Raw genomic sequence first — 25615 nt, 5'->3', positions numbered from 1 at the left:
TGCATTGACATTCGTTGCAACTTGTTCCTGGCTTATTCAAAGCAAATCAAATCCCAATGCAGACACAGTCTTTGCCTTGATGAACTCCCTCCAATGGCAATGCTGACATCAGCACTTGAGGTTTGGTTTAACATCAAAATCTAGCAATGCTGTCCTGCTCTGCTGTTATATGAAGTTAAAAAGCTTCAGAAAGTCTCAAAAAGCAAAGCTTCTTATGAACAACAAAAATAACCAACTTAAAAACTCTGAGGAGGACATGTTTCTGTCCCACAATGGAGTGTGATGGAGAAGACTCTGTGGTGGCCCTGACTAAGTTTGCTCTATGCGAAGCCACAGTACAGGATTGTACCATGCTGAACCTTGCTTTCTTAGCTCACAGGACCATGCTAATCCCTGACACAGGCTGGAATATCTGCATGGTACTGCCCTGCCTCGCTGAGGCGTAACAGCAGCGCCCCACACCAGCTCACAGATCTCTTCAGCACGCTCCACCACGTACACAGCCATGCCCTGCATATACCACACTAACAAAAAAACCCAGCAGACATCTTAAGCTTAACATAAAAATAACCACTGGATAAAAACCTCTTTCAAGAACAAGCCTTTATTTTGATGCTTTAGGTTTGGAACCAAAGAAGGAAGAAATGGACTTCATTCCACTCTTATCAACCTTGGCCAGAGCCTTTTGTGCCGCAGTCATCTTGATGTTTGCCTGTGGGTGAAATGATAAACAGAAGAAGTTAAGCAGCATCTCCATAGGGGTGGAATATAAGCTACAAACTCCTAAACAGAGAAGTCAGGCAAGAAGCTGAATGTGTTTCTTAGCATGCCTCAGTGAAGCTAATGTTATGCAGGGCTTTAAACCGGGGGAGAAAAACTTTACGAAACAAATTGAAGATTATTCCAACAGAAAAGCACTTGTCATGAATTATTTAACCTCAGACAAAGACAGAATCAATTACAAGGACAAGGAGGTGAAATATCTTTCCTTTCTGCAGCATGAAGTATCCCAACTCCAACGTTTACTTTGGGCTAATCCCTGCCTGTACATTAAGAGGAATAATGCCTGCAATATAACAGATGCATACTGTACCCTCAGACTCAATCTCTCGATTATGCTGTCAGCAGGCTGAATTACAGCCTTGCATTACAGATGATGAATAATTCACACTGATTTATTATAAAGGACTCCATGCACAGCGAAAGAAAGGGAAAAGAGATGGAAGAACTAATGAAGAAGGTAACGAACATTTGCAAAGCACTTGGAGGCCGCTGGGACAAATTCCCAGACTTTTACACCTAAAGCACATTTTATGAACCCCATTTTATAGAGCTGACCTGGTTTATTTCCTACATTTTAAAAGGTCATGTTTCAAATCTCTAGCTGTTTTCCCTATTAAGAAAACTTTGCAGTGACCTTTCTTTATGCCACTCCTCAGCCTGCAGGACTTCAGCACTCCGACGTACGCGATCAGCTAGGAGGTTACGACCGGGACGGAGATAGGCAGCAGCAGTATGACTGTCTGCGTTACTGTACAAACACAAACACTGCCAAAGTGTTTAAAAAAGAGTAGTGTGCTGTACAGAGTCCAAGAGCTATCTTTGCTTTCCCAGATTCTCTCATCAATGTGCTTCATTATTTCAGAAGTAAATCACAGTTAACGTTACAATTAATTATCTCCGCTCGGTTTCTTTCTGTCTTGGTGCGCAGTTCAAGAGTCAGAGGTGCACGGTGGGGCAAGGCTGGAAACAGGCACATTTGAAACTGTTTAGCACCATCACTTAGGGGGCAAGCCTCCTCTCACTTCAAAACTAGCATGTGCCCTCAGCACAAAAACATTCGAGGGGTTTTTGAGGGAGGAAGGAATGCGTTTGTCACCAGCTGCTGCTCTTTGCAAAGGGATAAAGAGTAGTTAGCACCAGCCTGAAGGTCACAAGACCAGCACACAGGGCCTTTTTTGTTCCCCAGGGGACTGGAGAAGGATTCATTTTCTTTCAATGTTCAGCAAAATAAGCCAGTGCAAGCCTCACAACCTTGGCACACACAGACAGAATCTATTTCTTTTCACATCTCTGCTGCTCTCCTGGGAATAGTACAGTGGCAGGCACCACGGGACTTGGATTTGAACCGGCCTCCAAACTTGTGCTGGAGCTGGCAATCGGCAAGCTCTGTGTTGATTTAACTTCATTAAGTTGACACAAGTAAGTGCACAAGCAATACTGCTGGGTAAAAATAAAGTCTGCCTTAGCATCCCTTAGAATTTGAGGGAATGCTGCTTGCTTTGTTTCATTTTCAATTAACTGAAATTTAACAGTTGCTATCACTAAGCCACAGGATTTCTCGTGTAAAGACCCCAAAGAGCTTTGCAGACATTAGCTGAGCACTTTAGAACGTGTCCAAGTCTGTGAGGGTCACCAGAACGTTCACTGTAAAAAAGTACAGCCCAACAGCAACTTTGTAGAAGAGTTCAGAAGATGACTTTCAGACTACCAAAGTTAAATTAAGCCTGGATGAAAAGTTCAAGAAGATACAACGACAGACATTTGACTTTTTGTAGTTGTTTTGCTGATGTATTTTGGAGGAGAAAAATAGGCACTCCTGAGCTAGGGTTTGATGCCAACCTATGCTCTGGCACAACATGCACAGATGCAAGGCTTGCTTACCTTTTTGGCTTTCAGGTTGGTGCTGTTAAACTTAGTATAATCTTGTTCTGCTTCCACAGGGACGTCTGATAATTTCCTTTTCTGAAATGTTAGAGTGAGGAAGTTGCTCTGTCAACCACTTTTATGATGGAAGTTTAAAGCTTCAGCTTCATAATGTAGCCATAGCACCAAAATAGGACTGCAAATCAACTGAAGAATCTGCAGCAACAGTGGAAAATTTCTCTCTTCTTTACACATGAGTATATAGCATTTCTACAGTGCTCAGGAAAGATCATTCAATGTCATGGGAAGCATTTTCTTCCTCCTAGGCTACTTCCAGAGATCACTGAATAACATTTTTAACTTCCATGACTGCAACTTTGGTGTCAGAATCTGTTCAGAGGGCCTCTACAACTACCTGAAGGGAGGTTGTAGCCAGGTGGGGATTGGTCTCTTCTCCTAGGCAAGCAGCACCAGAACAAGAGGACACAGTCTCAAGCTGTGCCAGGGGAGGTTTAGGCTGGATGTTAGGAAGAAGTTCTTCCCAGCAAGAGAGATTGGCCATTGGAATGTGCTGCCCAGGGAGGTGGTGGAGTCACCATCCCTGGAGGTGTTTAAGAAGAGCCTGGCTGAGGCACTTGGTGCCATGGTTTAGTTGATTAGATGGTGTTGGGTGATAGGTTGGACTTGAGGATCTCTGAGGTATTTTCCAACCTGGTTTATTCTATTCTATTCTATTCTATTCTATTCTATTCTATTCTATTCTATTCTATTCTATTCTATTCTAATTCTATTCCTTTTCCAATCTATTCATAATCTATTCCTATTCCTATTCCTATTCTATTCTGTTCCATTCCATTCCATTCCATTCCATTCCATTCCATTCCATTCCATTCCATTCCATTCCATTCCATTCCATTCTATGGAGCAGATGTTTGAAGGTAGTACCTAACAGCCAGGGAACCAGACTCAGGTCCCCATGCTCTCATGGAACCGTGCAGCAGCTCCAGTGTTACTGCTACTCATCTGCAAACTCATTGCCTAGTTTATTATGTTTGTACACAGTCTTTAGCAGCAATTAGTTCCTACAGTGTGGCAACAGTGAAGCACTGCCATAGTTTCCCTGACTGCCTCATCACTTGAATCCAAGAGTGTAATAAGAAGCTTGACTCTGCGTGTGCTGGGTGCCTCGTAGCTTCAGAAGTAACGGCAGCGAGCGGGTCTCGCACTTCACACGATCAGGCTGTAGGAATGAATATTTCTTTCCATAAACTATGAGCATGTGTTTAGTTTAAAGGTGAAAACCTCCTGGTATGCTTCCAAAAGGGGGAAAAGAGGAAAAAAAAAAAAAAGCATATAGAACTTTACAGCCCTGCATTTTTGGGTATGATTATTATAGATGTGCTATTACTACCCTGTCCTTAATATCCTGTGAAATCCAAACTGTGGCCTTCCCAGGTTGTGTGCCAGAGTGAGTGATTTGCAAGCAGCTTGGATGGTACCACGCATTTCAAGACTCTGGTTTATTCATTTTGTTTATGGTGCTTGTGATCTCTCCCTCTCTCCCCGCCCCCCCTCCCCTTCCTCTCTCTTTGGCACAGAAGCCAGGTCTGCAGCTTAGATTTCTCAGCTGTTAGAACCCGCTCCAACAGCAGCCTTTCCTTTTGATTTGGATGGGATCCGGATCGGCCTCTCGCGGAGGCTGTTTACTGCGCCGTGATTACATTTTCAAGCGCCGACCCCGGTGAATAATTGCTATTCTCCTCTTTTGTTGGAATCTGATAAACAAGTTTTTAAAACTTGCAACAAAATGTTTGCTTTCCAGCAAAACATTTGCTGTTTAGCTGTAGCAGAACATAGATATTCTTTGTAGCAGTCTCTCATCATCTGCCAAGGAACGGGTTCCCTACGCTGACAAACTGGAAGGTGTGACGATTACAACGCAAGATCAAGGGCCTACAATCAACAGGAAGAACAAGCAATTTTGAGTTGAGCATTAAATCATGAAGTTTGGGCTGTACCCATTTTACTTTTGTACTAGAAGAGAGAGAGAGAGAGAATCTGTTGCAGCTTTCTGTTACCCACTGAAGTTTCTGAATCTCTCCTCCTTTCAGGATTTTTGACATCCATTCTAACCAGGCTATTCATTTACAACAGTAGGAAACAGATGTTAGAGCAACAATCCTATAGTGTGTATACTGTCAATACACCTTGCCCTCATGAAGAAAAATGTCAATGAAAGTGAATAAAAACAAGCTGAAGCAGACTATGGGCTCCGGTGTAGAAGCCTGGCTTGCTCCTCTGAGATTGTGAAATAAAGCAGTGCTTTAATCTCTGAAGTTACAGAGACATAAACACAGAAGCATCCTACACACCCTAGTCAGTGCTCTGGAAATTAATCAGACCCTCAGCACGACTTTCACTGCCCAAGAACTGAACAGTTCTAAGCCTCATTTCCTCTGTAACCAAACTGCTGAAACAAAACTATGTTAAAAAATAGATTCCCAGAAGTATCCCGATGGTATAAAAGCTATTTGGGCCTCACGTGTCATGCACAGCACATGGAGCTTAATACAGCTGTTGTAACATGCTTCTATGGGTAATGAATATCAGTTGGCTCCTGATGGATGTTTAATATTTCTTACAATGCATAAAGATAATTCTTAACTGAATCAAAGGGCCAACTAACTGTGCAGCCAGAACAACTGTCCAACCACATGGAAATAACTTATATCCATGGATATACATTGGAGAACAAATGCTATTAATAACAGTAGGACCCAATTATTCCTGCATGTGCTAGCTGACATACTGCTTCACAGAACAGTCACACAACCAGCCAGGAATGAGGTTATTTTAAACTTGTTTCACTATGGAGCAGGGATGCTGAAGGAAAGGTTGGTGCAGTGTGCAACCCAGCTTCAGCAGACCTGAGGTGCCTCAAGGTTTAAAGTGTAACAGAAAGGATAACCAAAAGTGGGGCTCTTAATTCTAGAGGGGCAAACTTTGCAAACCATATGCATTACTTCTCTAAACCAGAGCAAAGCAATCTGATGTGAGGAGGACACTTGGAATGCAGAAGAAAGATGGAAGAAGTGACTTTGGATATTTCACTTCAAAGAGGTTTAAAAAAGTTGAAGGGTTTCCCAGACCAAACTATGTGAAGGCTCCTCCTTGTTCCCACAGATGCACACACATTAGTCCCCCTCACTTCTGAAAAAGAAACTAGGAGTAAGCAGAATTCTACAATGAATGGGAGGGAAAAAACAGACTGCCCCCCAAAAAAACCCCCAAGCTGTTTCAGGGGTCAGGTAATGCTGGGATAAAATGAGAACTGCCAGAAAGTCAAGCTGAGTTAGACATTGGAAAGGAAATTAAAACAAATAATAGGAGGTTGTTTAGCCACAGAGGCAACAAGGGGAATCAAAAAAGAAATAAGTAAAGCTGCTACACAGTAAAGACTGAACACAGATTAAAGCTAATCTATGTGTAGCCCAAAAATGGAACAAAACCTTTGCCTCAATAAATAGTTTTCAAAAATAGATGAAGAAGTTAAACACAGCAGCAGAAGAGAACACTGAGATCACTCTGTTCAAGAGAGAAGTAAAACTCAGTATGCTGACACTGTTGGGTGTCTGCCTCAGAAATCACAAGTCCAGAGGCAAAACCTGGCAACTGTTCCATCAGGTGGGGACTATACTGCAGCCAAACACCCATCTGGATGTGAGGAGGAGGAAACAGTGATAATAGGCCTCAGTAGAATGGAGTGGGGTGTAAAAGTGAAAGGCAGGAGAGTACATTAAAGATGCAGAGTAAAGGAAAACTGACCATAGGTAATGCCGACCAACTCATCTTTTTTTCCTTTCCCCTCAAAGATAACACATTTTCTGGTAATGGAAAATGTGAATGATTGCCAGAGGACTTGCCATGGTGACACTTAAGAAACTGTAATTAGAGCAAACAGAGGTAGTATAAGAATTTTAAGGTAGGTAAGAAACCGAGTAAAAGGGAAACAAAGGCAAGTAACGCAGAAAGGGATGCCACTGGATTGGATGGGGAGTGCCAGCAGAGTGCCATGAACAGTATCTGTTCAAAATGTTCATTCATTGTTAATTAAAAATAACAGCATGCTATCATTTGCTGAATGTACACCACTGAGGAGCATGATGAACACCTACAGAGGTCTTAGCACTGTGAAGGAAAAGCCAGAGAACCTTCAAGACTGGAAGCATTCAAACCATCTCTGTCTGTACAGACGTGTATACAAGGGCATGCACACAGCAGTTAACTGCATGAGCTTCTCCCATCATCTCAAAATGGCAGTGGAGAAAAAAAACCAACCCAGCAACCTTGTGTCTCAGCAGCTCACAGCATGACTGAGCGGTCTGGGACATTACAGAGTAACAGAGGCAAATGGGATTTGAAGACGTAATGAGATGAAGTACTTTCAGTTATGACAAGAAGGGAAGAATGTCATAATAATGTACCAGTAAAGACTTTACCATGAATAATTATTTGTGATTCTGGTCAACTGCTTTGAAACAACTGAATTAATGATGGCACAGGTGTAAAGAAATGTTCCTGCAACGATGAGGGAACGGGGAATGCCTCTGAAACAACCAAGTCTGGCTTTGGCAAACTGAAACACAAAGGATAGATGTCTTCCCTTCACACATTGAGAGGATTAATGGTAGGGAGGGAAAAGAGCCATTTCAATTAAAGAAATGATGATAATGTTAGCAGAAAAGCACAGGGGAGTAAGTTGGCCATGAGGAAATTCAGGGTGGAATTTACAGGAAGGCTTCTGAGCATCGGAGGAATGAGGTTAAAGAACAGCATTCCAAGAGAAGTAATGGAAACAAAAAGATCCTCATGAAACTTCCAGGGAGGAATGGTCAGTGCTTGAGAGATTATCCAACACTGTTGTCTGGGCATCCATGACCCAGAAGGTCACTTTCAGGCTCCCCATAAATGACATATGAAAGAAACCCCCCGTGGTGATATTGTCCCATCAACCTCAAAACAACTCAGTAAGCAAAACACGTAAGAGAAGGCTGCTGACCAAGCCCCCAGGACATGCCTCTCTCTGCCCCTCCCACTTGGAAAACAGTAAGACCAACCAAAGTATTCCTTATGAAGAAAATATGAACTAAAATGTTTAATTTCAGACTGGCTTTCTCCCAAGACCAGCTTGCATACTGTAATGCACCCACTGCTCGCCCTAGTCTACTTTTAATCACAACTGGGAGAACTTAGCTTACAACATAATGAATCTGAGAGTATCTTAACGGTCCTACCTTCAGTGGTGGCTCAGGAACTGGGTTTTTATGTTCTGGGAGCCTGCAGAACAAAATATTGTAAGTTATAAATCAAGACAGCTGGATTGCTAAAGGTTCCAATTCCTTCCCAACAAAGGCTGCTTTGGTTATCAGCTGCTCACAGCTGGCACTGTGCTTGCAGAGAAAGCAGCTCATGGACTCCATATTTCTGCCTTAGATCACTAAACCAGAGCCAGGGACCATACAGAACCATGGGCTCTTTTAGAAGTTGTGAGCTCTGGCAACCCAAAAAGGAGAACTCCACCTTACTTTTGAGAGCCTTGGCTAGCAGCAGGGTGGTGTTATAAAGCACTTAACTTCTTTTCAATGGAACTGGTCAGCTATGTGACTTGCAAGCTACAAACTGCCTGTTTTTTCCATAGGCCACCATAACAGAATCCTTTGAACAGAAATGAACTGAGAGGCAGGTGCAGAGCTCCATGATGCTCCAAGCAAGGTCTGTTGCTGGCAGGGAACACCACAATGAAAATGCTGGCTCACCTTCCAGGTGTAAATATAAACTAACACAGGTTAGATATGTGAAGTCAAACCTCATCTGCACTGAGTAAGTAGGGAAAAGGAAAGAGAACTGGGGATGAGGATTCTACTCCTGGCTCTGCTGCCTGTGCTTGACAGTTCTGGACAAATTGCTTTAACCCTTTGGATTGCCTTTGCCACCTTGCTGTGAGATGGGATACACTGCTCAGGGTTTCATGCTGCCACTGTGATAACAGCCACACCAGACTTACATAGAGCATCTCCCCTCCAGCCCATTGCCCTTAGCATCATAGGAACAACAGAAAGCATAATCTAAATTGTGTCCTTCACTGCAAACTTGATGAACAAGTAGATTTGACCAAAGGAACATTAAATGCATGTCATATAAAACCAGCAGCTCCTGGAAACAATACCTACCCTAAGTATTGTAACAACTTCTTACTGAGATCTTCAGGAATGTATTCAGACACTAATCCATGTGCATATCGTACATAGTCTTCAGGAACAGGGCAGGGAGTGCAAGGAGAAAGAACAGTCACGTTAGATACTCATACAATCACAGAATCAACAAGGTTGGAAAAGACCTCAGAGATCATCAAGTCCAACCTGTCACCCAACACCTCAGGACTAACTAAACCATGGCTCCAAGTGCCACATCCAGTCCCCTCTTGAACACCTCCAGGGATGGTGACTCCGCCACCTCCCTGGGCAGCACATCCCAATGGCCAATCTCTCTTGCTGGGAAGAACTTCTTCCTCACCTCCAGCCTAAACCTCCCCTGGCACAGCTTCAGACTGTGTCCTCTTGTTCTGGTGCTGGTTGCCTGAGAGAAGAGACCAACCCCCACCTGGCTACAACCTACCTTCAGGGAGTTGTAGAGAGCAAGAAGGTCTCCCCCTGAGCCTCCTCTTCTCCAGGCTAAGCAACCCCAGCTCCCTCAGCCTCTCCTCACAGGGCTGTGCTCCAGACCTCTCCCCAGCTTTGTTGCCCTTCTCTGGACACACTCCAGCAAGTCAACCTCCTTCCTAAACTGAGGGGTCCAGAACTGGACCCAGGACTCAAGGTGTGGCCTAACCAGTGCTGAGCACAGGGCAGAATAACTTCCCTGCTCCTGCTGGCCACACTGTTCCTGATGCAGGCCAGGATGCCATTGGCCTTCTTGGCCACCTGGGCACACTGCTGGCTCATGTTCAGCCTACTATCAACCAGTACCCTCAGGTCCCTTTCTGCTTGGCTGCTCTCCAGCCACTCTGACCCCAGCCTGTAGCACTGCATGGGGCTGTTGTGACCATGCCATGTTACCTTAGCCTTACCATAACTCACAAGGTGGAATTAACAGTAAGAGATTTCTAATGGATAGGCTGTGATGGTTTCTTTGTGCTGAGCAGTTTATGTTATATGACACTGGTAGGTTTATTTAGAGAGCAGAGACTTACTACACTCACTTTATCAGCACATGTTACTAATGTACTTCACAAAAGCTGTGCCCTGCCTGAGAGTGCTGGATACTGTGTCTTTTTCCTGAAGAAAGTGAGTTTTCAAAACCTGCAGAAGTAAAAAGCTGACTCAACAGAACATGCAATCATTAATTTTAAAGCATCTGGATCTTACAATTATTTGGCAAGGGCTTCAGTCCTACAGTACATTTTCTGGCTTCAACTGAAAACAATTAGATGAGACAATGAGTCTATTTCAAAGTCTTGTACTTAATTTCAGTACTTCACAGAAAATGCCAAGGCCTATCTAAACATCACTGGCCAGATGAGATAATTATCTGTGGAAATATGAACTACTAGAAGCTGTTTTCAGTGCACAGCATTCCAGCTATAAATGTGTTTCTGAGAGGCTGTGAAGAAAAGCAGTGACCTTTTTATAACATCAAGTCCTACAGCAGATCTTTTCCTCTCACATTCTACACAAGCAGCTCCTGACCACGGGCTGGGGCTTCTATCCATGCTGTTGTGGGGGCTGCCAGTGCACCCCTGCACTGAAAGTATTTGCCAGACAGATATTAAGCTAAAATCTCACCTCTGGATTCCATTCACAACAAGCCAGCTCTAGATGTTCCTACACTTACACACTTAGGCAGTTCTGAGGTACATGGTGAAAGAGCCTCAGGGTGTCAAAGAATGATTTCTCCTGTGACACAGATAGCTTCTTTTGTTTCATTTTTCATTCCAAAGCCTAATGCCAATGAGCACTGAAGCAGAGAGCATTCAGAAACTGACACCAGCATGTGCATTTCAACTATGCTGATGTCACAGTATCTCCTATCTATACTTCTCTTTCCTCCACTGCCTAGATTCATTAAGGGCTTGTCACTCCCTAACCCCACTTTAGGGTCAAGAGAGAAAAGAAATAATTCCAATCCAAGCCAATTTCATCTTATCACTTAAACCATCCAATTTAGTGCGTTATGCTGAGTCCAAATCACCTGCCATTATTTTCTACTACATACACAATCCATTCTCTTTGCACTTCTGCCTTGAAGCAATTTTCACTGACTTCCTTTACCCATTTTAAAATACCACTGTTTGCCTTCTAGGGAGTCTGTGTTCCCACCCTAGCATTGCTTTGGTATTAACCTCCTGTCAAACATCAGGAATGTTTGTGCCCTTCTGTTCATTGTCTTATGAATGAAACATTCAGGTCTCAAATGTTAAACTTCCTCTCCTCCCCCATTTGCAGTCATCATATCCTCCCTGATTTCTGCCCTACAACATCTGTAAATGCTAACTCCATATACCCATCTATTTATAAGCTACTGAAACTTCTTAATATCCCTGTGAAAGCAGCTCCATAAATTGCACTGTCATGGCTGTGAAAGGATCAGACAAGAAAATGAGTCTCATTAAAAGTAAGTGTTGAGTAAGATCCACTTGACTTCCTGTCATTCACCTTGCTACATACAGCAGGACTACCTCAAAAACTTACCTACTTTTAACCCCTAGCATGCCCTGCTTCAGTGCTGCTCTTTTTAAACTTGAAGAGCCTTTAAAAAAGACTATAATATCTGTTATAGAAGACTAGACTAGGATAGGATAGGATAGGATAGGATAGGATAGGATAGGATAGGATAGGATAGGATAGGATAGGATAGGATAGGATAGGATAGAACAGAATAGAATAGAATAGAATAGAATAGAATAGAATAGAATAGAATAGAATAGAATAGAATAGAATAGAATAGAATAGACCAGGCTGGAAGAGACCTTAGAGATCATCAAGTCCAGCCTATCATCCAGCACCATCTAATCAACTAAGCCACGGCACCAAGCACCCCATCCAGTCTCTTTCTAAACACTTCCAGGGATGGTGACTCCATCACCTCCCTGGGCAGCACATTCCAATGGGCAACCTCTCTTTCTGGGAAGAACTTTCTCCTCACCTCCAGCCTAAACTTCCCCTGGCACAGCTTGAGACTGTGTCCTCTTGTTCTGGTGCTGGTTGCCTGGGAGAAGAGACCAACCCCCACCTGGCTACAACCTCCCTTCAGGGAGTTGGAGAGAGCAAGAAGGTCTCCCCTGAGCCTCCTCTTCTCCAGGCTAAGCAACCCCAGCTCCCTCAGCCTCTCCTCACAGGGCTTGTGCTCCAAACAGAAGTAAGGAGGAAACTGCAGATGAGCTATTTCAGAGATGAAGCAGTTAAAGCTCAGCCATGATAGTTGCTGTCAGGATAATTTTCCCTTACTTTAAAGAAATGAGGGTGGGACAAGCTACTGTGAAGTTAAAGTAACTTACAAGTTTTGTAGCTTTGCCTTTTACAAACCAATATATATTACAATCTCTGTTCTATAAAACTGTCCACTTGCCTCTTAAATCTCATTTATGTTATTTCCTCTGAAATCATTACTTGGTAACTCATTTTCCACCTCATCAGCAAATTGCTTTGTTTCTCTTGATGTATTTCTTTTTTCAACAGCATGCAAGCCTCTGAATGTCTTTGGAGGAAGAAACAATTTGCTTTTGTTTGCCTTCCTAAGAAACTTTTCTTCATTTTCATCAACACTCAGACAATTTATGCTGTGCCCATTTTCAGGTTTCTCTACAGAGCTTCATATCCCAGTAACATTCTGGAGACTGCTCTCTCCAGGGAAAAGGCAATTAGAAACACTCCAGACTTTTTGGTACCAGGCTTGCCAGGCTTAGGGCAATGTCATACACACATCATGAAAGTTTTTGCCCTCAGTAAGCACACTTTTGTGTACTCTATACATTTGTCACATAATGTTCAGCCTAGGAGCTTTTCCTCTTGTGATTATGACTTCCTAAGATCTAATCCCTTTCTGGAGAACTCTATGAAAAGCATTGCATGCTAATAAAAGTATGTGGCAGTTTAGGCTAAGTGCCTCCTGCTGCTGCCACACAAGCTACACCTCTGGTGTCACAAGTGTCCAGCCCAGTGGTGGACACAGGAAAGAGCCTATTTCATACCCGTGAGGGCTTGCTCCCTATAAATCTATCAGCAAGGTCTCACACTTTCTCTTTCTTCTCTCCCTACTCCTGGGAGAGTTGCTTTCCTATCTGGTAATGGTGGGGCAGTATCTCAAGGCCTCTGAGGTCTGGCTAGGCCTAATGGCAGGAGGAGAAAGGGGGGGCAGTCTCAGAGCTGGCCAGCCTGAGACTAGCCTAGCAGTGGAAGGGGAAGAGCGAGCCCTGGGGGATTTGGATGTACCCTCAGGCAGGGAGAAGGGAAATGCTTTGGGAGGCTTTTGGCTATGCTGTTAAGGGGACTCTTTGTCACTGTGCTTGTAGCTCTCTGCAAAACACTCACTGCTTTTCCATTTAAATTTTCCATCACTTCTGCAATCCATGTGAGTGAGTCTCATTTTTCTTGCCCTGGTGGGAGGCAAGAGAGGATCTGCCTGGCCTCAAACCAGGACAAAATAATCAAAAGGAAGTCTCTTCTGACACAGAGACACTTCTGATAAGCATGTGCCCTACTGTTCCACACAGTTCAGCAAGGCACTTCAGCATATATTTCACTGAGAAAAACACCTTCTCCATGAACTAAAGAGAAGCTAAAAGAACCCCACCTGAGACCTACTGCTACTTACTATGTGGTCTGATGAAGACACCAAAAGTCAAGGCACATGGTCACAACATACACAGAATGTTCTGTACAAGGAATAAGTTTACTGCAAAGACCAACTGAAAAACACTGTAGAGTCTAAGCATGTGCTTTACCTTCACCTGCCAGGTGTCACAAAAGGGAATCTGTTACAACATTCAGTTCTCTTACCTTCTTCAGTGTCTGTGATCTGTTTGTCACTGACATATGCAGCTGCATACACCCTTTCACCCACAATGATATTGTTGGATTTAAGAGCTTTCACTGTTTGACTGACCTGGAGGAAAGCACAGAACGAGATGTCTGTATCAGTGTTGTTATGCACATGTTAATGCACTGACAAAGCTCTTGTAATTTTGTTTCAAGCATATAAAACACTCAAGTTATGGACTGTGGTGAAATTTAATACACATTTGTAATGACTAGCATATGAGCTCAAAAGACCCAGGGAAACTAGCATGTCTTTGAACAGGTTGCCCTGGCAACACAGCACCAGTTTGGCGGCACCCTACGATGGGCTGAGCTGCTGGGACGCAAGCGCCGCGGGTGGACAGGTGAGAAAGGCACCTGCTTGGGTGACAGAGGCACCAGAGCTCAGCTGGGCTGCAAAGGGAGTCCTGATGGGAATCAGGCATTGAGGATTTGACAGGGCACTGCTACACTGGATCTGACAGAGAGAGTAACTGGCAGAAGATGTTTCCAGCGAGGCAAAGAGGTATCTGTTCAAATATACCCATTCAGGAGTTCATTGCAGAACAGCTAGCCCCATGCTCCAGCCCTGCACAAAGCAGACCAGAGTCTGTGCTTCTGCTGACCAACTTAATGACAAGGGTTTCTTTTATCATGTGGAGCACACAACCTTTCTCTACAAAGGGGCACTATGGCAGGGGCACATAGAATCATAGAATAGAACAGAACAGAACAGAACAGAATAGAACAGAATAGAATAGAATAGAATAGACCAGACCAGGTTGGAAGAGACCTTCAAGATCATTGTGTCCAACCTATCATCCAGCACCACCTAATCAACTAAACCACGGCACCAAGCACCCCATCAAGCCTCCTCCTGAACACCTCCAGTGATGGTGACTCCACCACCTCCCTGGGCAGCACATTCCAATGGGGAATCACTCTCTCTGTGTAGAACTTCCTCCTAACCTCCAGCCTAAACCTCCAGAACAAGAGGACACAGTCTCAAGCTGTGCCAGGGGAGGTTTAGGTTGGATGTTAGGAAGAAGTTCTTCCCAGCAAGAGAGATTGGCCATTGGAATGTGCTGCCCAGGGAGGTGGTGGAGTCACCATCACTGGGGGTGTTTAGGGAGAGACTGGATGAGGCACTTGGTGCCATGGTTCAGTTGATTAGATGGTGCTGGGTGATAGGTTGGACTTGATGATCTCAAAGGTCACTTCCAACCTGGTTAATTCTATTCTACTCTAGTCCAATAAAAGAGTTGCAACAGTCAAAGCTCTCCTCTAGGCCACCTGTGAAGTGGATGAAGCAAAAGACAAGCCCCTTGCCTTAAACAAATCCTACCAACCATGGTGTTAAAGCTGAACTTTATCTTCTGCTGCTTCCACATGCTCCATGAACTCCTTTCATGCCAGCCTCATCGCAAAGAGAAATGTGACAAACTTGTCATTTCTCTAATGCCTCATCATCTTCCCAAAGGCAACTGCACTGTGACATCTGTCCTTCCTGGGAGGACACATACTTTCAGTTGTGGCACCCCACATGGTTCAAAAGTAGATATGGACAAGCTAGTAAGGACTTGCACCTTAAACATAAAGCAGGTTTGGAAGCAAAAGGGAAAGGTGATACCTTTTTCTTTAACCACTTCAGTGTCTTCTCTTGGCTGTATTTGTGGAACTTCTGACTGCCAATCTCTGAGAAAAAAACAAATTAAGAGGAAGAAAGTCATGACTGGCTTGGAGTGCATTTTCAATACATTTAAAAACCTTTGAAGTTGTAGATAGAGCATGAAAGTTAATTTGTGGCCTGCACATGTTTGGTATCAGGCAGTAAGCTTCAAAAATATTGGAAACGTGGAAAAATAAACAGACTGAGCTGGCAGGTCCCATTCTGAGGAACTTGACAGCATTTTAATTAGGCTGTAATCCAGCACAGCACAGATTTGATTTATTTATGTCTAATCTCAGGCTGCCTAAATTCACTGAGACCCTTCTCAAAGTCCATGTAGTTTGCCAAAAGCTGCCTGCCCTGCTGTCAGTAGGCTGGCCATTGGAACTACATAGTTTGCAAAAGAGAATGATGGTTCCATGCTTGCATGCTAAGCACTCAAGTTTTGGAAACATGGTTTCTGAAATCTTTACTTATTGAATTCCAGAACCTAGTGAGGGGCCAGGAGAGATGGTTAGTGAAGACAAATCATCCACCACTTTCAAACAACCCCTCTTCCTATGAGTTCTCCCCTCTCACTTCATAGCATGACTAGTCTAAGAAAGATGTTGAGTTGCTGGAGGGTGTCTGGAGAAGGGCAACAAAGCTGGGGAGGGGATTGGAGCACAGCCCTGTGAGGAGAGGCTGAGGGAGCTGGGGCTGCTTAGCCTGGAGAAGAGGAGGCTCAGGGGAGACCTTCTTGCTCTCTCCAACTCCCTGAAGGGAGGTTGTAGCCAGGTGGGGGTTGGTCTCTTCTCCCAGGCAATGAGGACCAGAACAAGAGGGCACAGTCTCAAGCTGTGCCAGAGGAGGTTTAGGCTGGAGGTTAGGAAGAAATTCTTCACAGCAAGAGAGATTGGCCATTGGGATGTGCTGCCCAGGGAGGTGGTGGAGTCACCATCCCTGGAGGTGTTTAGGAAGAGCCTGGATGAGGCACTTGGTGCCATGGTTTAGTTGATTAGATGGTGTTGGGTGATAAGTTGGACTTGATGATCTCAAAGGTCACTTCCAACCTGGTTAATTCTATTCTTTTCTATTTCTATTTCTATTTCTATTTCTATTTCTATTTCTATTTCTATTTCTATTTCTATTTCTATTTCTATTTCTATTTCTATTTCTATTTCTATTTCTATTTCTATTTCATTCCATTCCATTCCATTCCATTCCATTCCATTCCATTCCATTCTCCTATCCTGTCCTATCCTATCCTAAAGCAAATTTTTACTTCTATTTCCCTTTTGACTGAGTTTAAGATGGTGTCAAAAGAAAATACAGAATCCCCCTTGTGGGAGGAAGTTCCTAATTGATTTATGATTTACTGAGCAACAAAGTCAATGCTGTAAGAATCTCAGAAAGTGTATCCCCTGTGATAACCTGGCTATCACAAAAACTTGCTCTTCACATGTGATCAGCCAGGTGGAGATATGCAAGTTTACAATGCTGAGGCAAAGGAGAGAAAGAATGACAAAGCCTATGGAAATGTCAGTATAAAAATGCAGTGTTCACTCACAAAAGGCTACATTTTCAAACTGGAATGAAATGCCTAGTAAGATTTCACAGCAGATTTTAAAGCTCACTGTGTTTCAGGTTCTTTTCCTGACAGGTATTTCAGTTGGTTTTAATCTCTTGTATACCATTCCTCTAAATACCTACATCTGTTTCATGTCATTTTCTGATCCAGTGTCATATTCCAACACTCAGTTCACAGAGTTTCCTTCTCCTCTTGCAAACAACAATATATTATTTATGATTCCTTCAGCATTTCCTTCTTGGGGGTTTATCTTGGCTCTTTTGACTTGCATACAAATAGCTAACCATTATGTGCTCTTTGCCTGTGCACGGTAGGGGGGATGCAGAGGTCAAGCAAAGTTGTATACAGGATCACCTCTATCTCAGCAGTTGTAGAGGCCTAAACTGTAAAATTCTTCAGAGAAAGAAAGAAAGGAAAAAAGTCCACTTATTTTCACTTTGCTTCATGAAGTTGATGAGCTGCAGGTAAATAATTAGCTGTGACATTACTGGCAGCAGCTTGTAGGACTTAGAAGCTTGTAAGTGGCAGAAGCAGAAGATGGCAGAGATGCTCTGGATATAGAATAGAATGGAATAGAATGGAATGGAATAGAATAGAATGGAATGGAATGGAATGGAATGGAATGGAATAGAATAGAATAGAATAGAATAGAATAGAATAGAATAGAATAGAATAGAATAGACCAGGTTGGAAGAGAACTTCAAGATCATAGATTCCAACCTATCGCCCAACACCACCTAATCAACTAACCCATGGCACCAAGCACCCCATCAAGTCTCCTCCTGAACACCTCCAGTGATGGTGACTCCACCACCTCCCTGGGCAGCACATTCCAATGGGCAATCACTCTCTCTGTGTAGAACTTCCTCCTAACCTCCATCCTAAACCTCCCCTGGCACAGCCTGAGACTGTGTCCTCTTGTTCTGGTGCTGACTGCCTGGGAGAAGAGACCAACCTCTGCTTGTCTACAACCTCCCTTCAGGCAGTTGTAGAGAGCAAGAAGGTCTCCCCTGAGTCTCCTCTTCTGCAGGCTTCTCCAAAAGCTAACACGGTTTGGGTGCAAGTACAGTAAGTACAATTCATGGATGCCTCTCTTATCTAAGAAAGTTCAAGGAAGGGACATCCTTTGGCCACCATTCCCCAAGCCATGCTGAAAAGCAATCGTAGCCTGGATTCCCAGGCAGGCTCCCCCACACCAGCACGATTCAGAGTGACTCAGTTCAGGAAAGGAAACACAGAGCTGTGAAGCCATTCTCATTAAAACATGTGAAAAATAATTACACCAAAGCCTTCAGAGATCACTTTGTTTGAAAATATTTTGTGTGCTTGACAGCTTTGACTGCTAAGCTCCAGAAACTGACAGTACTTGGGACCTCTGCAGAATTAGAGTGAGTTATGAAAGTCACAAACTGCTGACAAAAGGATTCAGTACTGGAAGGGGGATGCACCACGTGCTGCACATTTGATATCGGTGAGAGTTAGCGACTGTGTTTGATAATTTGAGTATACATTGGAAAGCCTTTTGTTCCCTAATGTGTCTGGTGCCTATAAAACCGGCCTGAGACATCTGGAAAGGCTGGGCTTGAAAAATACAGATGGAATAGAAGTGGTTCTACAATTGAATAATATGCTCAGCGCTGGGGTAATCGCTGTGCAGACTTGGAAGTTTCCCTGATGTATTGTTGAGCAAACTGCCTAAAGCACATTTTAACATCCATTTTCTCAGTGTTTTCCATGACTCTGAAACCCTATGGCCCCCTCTTTCCTACCTTCTGGGAATACAAGCTTGGCAATATCACTCAGTCATTCTAATCAGGTAAGTTTTCTTGGCTCTTCATGTTAATCACATCAGACAAGATCACCGCGCAGCTTTTGCCTCGCAAAATGAAGCAGAGAGTAACGCTCTAGAACTGGAATTCATAACCCTTTCTTAAACCTTCTCTAATGTGCCTTCTATCTGATCTTGGAGTTCATTATTGGAGTTTATTATTGGAGTTATTTAGAAGCAGATGTTGGTCAGTTAGAGGGTAGAAGAGCTCTGCAGAGGGACCTTGACTGACTGGACAGATGGGCAGAGTCCAACAGGATGGCATTCAACAAGTCCAAGTGCCAGGTGCTGCACTTTGGCCACAACAACCCCATGCAGAGCTACAGGCTGGGGTCAGAGTGGCTGGAGAGCTCCCAAACAGAGAGGGACCTGGGGGTGCTGATTGACAGCCATGAGCCAGTAGTGTGCCCAGGTGGCCAAGAAGGCCAAGGGCATCCTGGCCTGCATTAGGAACAGTGTGGCCAGCAGGAGCAGGGAGGTCATTCTGCCCCTGGACTCTGCATTGGTTAGGCCACACCTTGAGTCCTGTGTCCAGTTCTGGGCCACTCAGTTTAGGAAGGACATCAAGACACTTGAATGTGTCCAGCGAAGGGCAACAAGGCTGGGGAGAGGCCTTGAGCACAGCCCTGTGAGGAGAGGCTGAGGGAGCTGGGGTTGCTTAGCCTGGAGAAGAGGAGGCTCAGGGAAGACCTTCTTGCTCTCTCCAACTCCCTGAAGGGAGGTTGTAGCCAGGTGGGGGTTGGTCTCTTCTCCCAGGCAACCAGCACCAGAACAAGGGGACACAGTCTCAAGCTGTGCCAGGGGAAGTTTAGGCTGGAGGTGAGGAGAAAGTTCTTAATGGAGAGAGTCATTTGTCATTGGGATGTGCTGCCCAGGGAGGTGGTGGAGTCACCATCCCTGGAGGTGTTCAAGAGGGGATTGGATGTGGCACTTGGTGCCGTGGTCTAGTCATGAGGTCTGTGGTGACAGGTTGGACTCGATGATCTTTGAGGTCTCTTCCAACCTTGGTGATACTGTGATTAGCAAACAACCTGCCTCACCCAGATTTAGTGAGCTGTAACACAGCTTTTCCCCAACTACTAAAACAGGTAACTGGGAATTGAATCCAGCTAAATGAATTTTCAGTGCCCTTCAACACTGAGGCCAGGGAAAGTGGACTTTATGCTAATTCATTAAGTGTAACTGTGAGCACCCTAGGGTAAGAATTTGTTAGACAGATGTTAAATGCCTTAAGACTAAATCAAGAGTGAAATAATTATGTTGTTAAGGTCTGTCAAACAGATCAGAGCTGCAGAAGACAACACAACAGGTATTTCTTGTCTTAAAGCTCTGCTCATTAAATGAGAAAGGCTACAAAGTGGACACCAGGCCTCAGAGCTAGAAAACAGTAACCTAGCTGTAACACTGGTATTTTTATAAGTGATCAAAGACATGAGCATATGAAACACACAGAAGTGCATTGAACAGAAGGGTGGTCTGTGCATGACAGGCAAGCAAGCACCAATGTGCTTGCTGCACAACAGTATGCTTGGTATTCTGAAAAGAAAAACAAGAAAGCCTAAGCAGAAGACCCACTGTTACTTGCAACCCAACCCAAATCTCAACTAGAAGCAGCAGGTACATAGAATCATAGAACCAACAAGGTTGGAAAAGACCTCAGAAATCATCATTCCAACCTGTCACCCAAGACCTCCTGCCTACTAGACCATGGCACCAAGTGCCACGTCCAATCCCCTTTTGAACACCTCCATGCCTAGGGACTCCCAAGAACAGCACATACAGCTGTGCACATGTGTAAAGCTTTACATTACAAAAGTAACTTTTATCTCACATTTCAAAACAAAGCCAGGAAGTGAAGCTAGCTTTAGCAGCTAATACCATTTGCTGGCAGCATGACACAAACCGAGAGGTATACATAAGACATTGAGTACTGTGTCCAGTTCTGGGCTCCCCAGCTCCAGAGGCACAAGGAAGAACCACAGAGAGTACAACAGAGGGCCATGAAGGGGGACTGGAGCACCTCTCTTACAAGGAGAAGTTGAGAGACCTGGGGCTGTTTAGGCTGGAAACGAGAAGACTAAGAGGGGATTGTATCAATGCTTTAAGTATCTAAAGGATGGAGGTCACGAGGGTGGGACTGGGTTCTTTTCAGTAGTGGCCAGTGATAGGTCAGGGGGCAACAAGTACAAACTAGAACACAGGAGACTTCATTTAGGGAGAAATTTCTTTACTTTGAGGGTGATGGAACACTGGAACAGGATGCCCTGAGATGTTATGGAGGCTCCTTCTCTGGAGACTTTCAAAACCTGCCTGGACAAGCTCCTGGGCAAGCTGATCTAAGCCTACCTGCATTAGCAGTGTTGGACAAGATGATCTCTAGAGGTCATTTCCAACCCTACCATTCTATGATTATTAAAAACACCCATGCAACTTCACTGCTGTTTCACAGACTGCACTTTATCAGAGGATGCTGATGGATGACAACTGCAAACAAAACTTCAGAATGGATGCAGAGGTTAGACCAAGATTTAAGACCCTGTTTATAGCAAGTTTATAAATCCTTCTTTTGCTGTTAAGAAGGGGACATGAATACTGGCCAAAGGTGACCAAATACTGACCAAGAGCAAGCCTTCAGAAAAATAATCTAGACTGTGTCCTACATTTCTACATTCTCAGTTTGAGACTCAACTTCTGAGATAGGTGCACAGAAGTTTGGCACCCCCTCACACCCCAGCTCCTTAGCCAGTGTTAGACAAGTTGCAAGGCACAGCAACTGCCTGAAAACTTAGTAGGAGTTTACACTGGAACTTAAGTCAGTAATCCAGCTCTGATCAGTTTATCACTTGTATGGCACCTAGCAACAAGACTGCACAAGTGTTAGTGCAGAGTTACAGCAGGTAATCTGAGATCCACACACTGCTATTCACCACACCACATTGACAACTTCTACACCTAAGCTTCTGTTTCTAAAGCAGTACCTTGGGTGTTGGTTAAGTAAAAACCTGATATTTAGATCTGCCTTTCAATCAACTGAGACTGACAAATGCAGTCTTTTTATTCCCCCTCAGCCCATTTTTTTTCACCTTTTTCTTCTGTTACATGATGTATGTGCTGCTGAACATCTGCACACTTCAGCAGCAAGAGGCAGTTAGGGTATTCAGAGTCTAGCACAACTTGATCGAGTGGCTGGAACTTTCCTTGCTGCTGAAAATACATACAAGGGATTACAAAAGCATTATTAGAATGGTAAAAGATACATACACACCACACACACAGAGAAATATACATGCATGCAATGGTTTAAAACTGTAAAATTAGGACTTCAAGATTGTACTTTGAATGGCAACACCTAATACACTCAGAAACTGATTACAAAGCAAGCTGTGAATGTTTATTTCAAACCAGTAAACACCTGCAAAATGCTGAACTCCTCAAATCCTGCACTTAAAAGTACAAACAGAAAACAAGAGCAGAAAATAATGTGAAGTACAGTGGGGCTTTTGGGAAAAAAGCTCTGGGCAGCCTGATCTAGTGTGGGGTGTCCCTGCCCAGGGCAGGGAGGTTGGAACTAGATGATCCTTGTGGTCCTTTCCAACCCTAACTGATACACAATGATACTAAGATGACATAAGACACAGTAGTCCATGTGTGCCAACAGTGTTTTAGACCAAAACTTGTTGGGTTAGACCCAGTGTCATACCTTCCATTCAAATTTTGCTTTTCCTTTCATAAAATAAATCTCCAAGGAGGAGGGCAAGCCTCTGGAACAGAATATTAACCTTTCACCTCTGCAAAGTCATTCCAGTTTGGCCAGGGGATGTATAGAAAGTGATTTTGGCCCAACTTAAAACAGTCCCACACATGACAAACCATCAAACAAACGTTGCTGTTGCCAAACAATGCAATTGCTCAGCCCAGTCTGGCACAGCTGGCAGTCTTCCCCTTTGGAAAGATCTTCTCACTCATCCATACAAAGAAACAGGGAGCTCTCCGTCCTCAGAGTGCACGATCTCAAGAGCTGAAGCTGCAGTTATTATACTGCTCAGCATGGCAAAACTCCACTTGAGTATACAGCTTTCATTATTAATTAATCCATTCTCTAGAGAGTCAGACACTTAATAGAATTAACTGTCCATTGCTAAAACACAGTGAAACCTTTTTTCTCCCCAAAAAGAAAAGGCCCAGTAGCAGTTGCAAAAAGGTTGTAGGATGCAGAAATAAAGCTGCAACAAACTGGGTCCTACAGATAACTTACCTGCACAAATCTGCTTACATCTCCAAGCAAGAGCCACATATTCAGAGGAAGAGAGATTGGCCATTGGAATGTGCTGCCCAGGGAGGTGGTGGAGTCACCATCCCTGGAGGTGCTTAGGAAGAGCCTGGATGAGGCACTTGGTGCCATGGTTTAGTTGATCAGATGGTGCTGGGTGATAGGTTGGGCTTGATGATCTTAAAGGTCTTTTCCAACCTGATCTACTCTATTCTATTCTATTCCTTCAAGTTCAAACAGCAAGGGGAATGTTTCTTCTTCCTTCCCCATAGCATCCAAATTCTTTTCTCTTTGTTTTTATTTCCCAAAATGACTGATGCCCTGATGTCTCAGGAAAGGCACCAGTCCCTTCTACTCTGATGACATCTCATCATTTGAAATTCAATAGCTCTGGGATAGGCTCTCACAAAAGGACAAAAGAAACTCCCTGCTTCTCTTAAAAAAGGAGGTGATTAAGGGTTTGCTGGGACTGCAGGCTGACTTCTGCAATAGACAGTACTGACCAAAAACACTGTGCAACGAGAATGCTTCTAGGGAGAATCTATCCAGGGTGTGAATGCAAATTGACTTTCCATTATTCTGAAAGCTCCTCTTTCTAAAATGGACATGTGCAGAAAATGAGGCAGGAATAAAGCTGTCTTCTGAGATGTCCAGCGGAAAAACAAAGCAGGCTTACCTCCTTGTCTGCCTCGATGAGGTAGTAAAGTATCAGGAATAAGGGATCCATCGGTGTAACAAACAGCAGGCGCCCATCTAAGTGACACAGAGGTAAGAGCAAACTTACTACCAAGAGGTGCAACACATTGGCTTTTTTTTCCCCAGTATGTTTTTCAGCAGGATGGGCAAGAAAAGATATTTTTTCCCCAGTATGTATAGCAATATTTTAAGAAGAGGAGCAGGAAAATAGTATTTGTGGGTTTATTTTAAACCTATCAAGAGAACTCCACTCTCAATCCGAAGTGCAAGCTTCACTGCAGGCCTGCTGGCTTCAAGCACTCTTAGTTTAGCCTTTTCCTGGACTGCACTAAGAGCAGGAAAATGGAAGCTGCCCTCTATTGGCAGATTTGGGTCTAACAGAAACTTGTTTCAGGCTACCAGATCAATCCAGCATACTTCATCTCATACACTGGACAAGGCAACACTCTCCTGGCAGAAGAGGTAGGCAATGCAAGGAAACAATTTCAAGAGGCAGCTAATTTAGACCCCCACCTCAAAAAATATGTGTGTTGTATTGAAAGGAAGAACTTGGTCTCCCATTGAAACAGACACCTCTGCCCATCTGGAGCTCCTTGCAGGACAATGGTTTAGCCAGGCTTTCGCATAATTGTCGATGATTGGAAACGATGTTAACATCAAGGACATTCACTAATGAGAACAAATAATTGACGACAATTTAACATTCATTAGCAAACCAAAAGCAAATAATGGGTGTGCTTGTTTTAAATCACAGGATTAAGGTAACAAAAGACGGCCCTAAGACTAACAAAAGATGGGGTGGGAAGGCCGTGGTTTGGACAAAGCTGATGCCCAGTCTAACATCAGTGTTACAAACGTGATGCACTGTGTGAGGCAAAGCAAGCACCAGGATTACTTACAAACAAGAAAGCTTTGATAATAAAACTGGACAGGAAAACAACCCACTAGCCACTTCTCAAAGCTTCTGTTTAAACGCTTCTCAGTGTACCTCCAGGAGGAGACACTTCTGTTTGTTTTCAAGAGTTCAGACTCACTGTCAGTGCATAAAGACCTCTGCCCTCCCCTGCAGATAACCAAGGAATTTGCTTTAACTGCAAGCACGGTTTTTCTGTGGTGTTCTTCCCCTGACCACTTCACAGATGCAGCAGCCCTAATATTCAGGAACACCTTTCCACCACCACCCCTACCTTTTAAAGGAAACTGAGGTGATGATTCCTTAAGGCAAAATACAGGTTAGAATGGAATGGGAGAATACAATGCCGACATTATTGTGAGCAGACCTGGTGTTCTGGCTCACCCCCAGATGGAGCAAGGACAAGTTCACAGACATACTGCTTGCATTGCTGTTGCACCTGCAGAGGATGTTTAAAAGTTAACACACACTTTGGGATATTACTGTTTAAGAATGCATATATCTGGTGGAGTTGCTCTTATTTATGACAATAAATGGGTCTTTTTTTCCAGTTAAAAGACACAAAAGAAGTGTATCTCCACATTCTGAATCAATACTTATTGTCTGGTCTATAGATATGCCAGGAGAGAAACACTACCCCAATGACATCCTCATTTAAAGCTGTCACAAGCAGTTAGGTTAAGTTTTCTCCTCATTTTCAGAAAAGTGAGCTTGGCTCAGAGAATGAGTGGGAAGGTACAGATGAGCTCACTTCAGGCAAACACTGAAATACTCAGAGAGCAGGCCCATCCTGATGCCCCAGCACTCACACAGGGGACTAGTTAGTAGGTTAGTAGGTCAAAAGAGGTTCTCCTCCCCCTCTGCCCTGGTGCATTGGAATACTGTGTCCAGTTCTGGGCCCCTCACTTCAAGAAGGACCTCAGGGAACTGCTTGGAAGAGTCCAGCACAAG

At 43.9% G+C, this 25615-nt stretch overlaps 1 protein-coding gene across 1 annotated transcript in view; it reads right to left on the bottom strand.

The window, feature by feature from the left end:
- Positions 1-237: 237 nt before the first annotated feature.
- The window catches only part of RNASEH2B (ribonuclease H2 subunit B), a 45621-nt gene continuing 20243 nt past the window's right edge, over positions 238-25615 (bottom strand). Inside the window, exons 4-11 of the mRNA XM_054163129.1 lie at positions 23732-23808; positions 21869-21989; positions 15349-15413; positions 13701-13806; positions 8877-8955; positions 7941-7983; positions 2665-2745; positions 238-712 (exon numbers count right to left, since the gene is read on the bottom strand). Of these exons, the coding sequence (XP_054019104.1) occupies positions 605-712; positions 2665-2745; positions 7941-7983; positions 8877-8955; positions 13701-13806; positions 15349-15413; positions 21869-21989; positions 23732-23808 (680 nt within the window). The 3' untranslated portion in view covers positions 238-604. The remainder of the gene's footprint in view (positions 713-2664; positions 2746-7940; positions 7984-8876; positions 8956-13700; positions 13807-15348; positions 15414-21868; positions 21990-23731; positions 23809-25615) is intronic.

This window comes from Dryobates pubescens, chromosome 7 (assembly GCF_014839835.1).
Source record: "Dryobates pubescens isolate bDryPub1 chromosome 7, bDryPub1.pri, whole genome shotgun sequence".
In the NCBI taxonomy this organism is placed as follows: domain Eukaryota; kingdom Metazoa; phylum Chordata; class Aves; order Piciformes; family Picidae; genus Dryobates; species Dryobates pubescens.
Note: the sequence above shows the minus strand (reverse complement) of the source record. Positions and strands in the feature narration are given on the sequence as shown.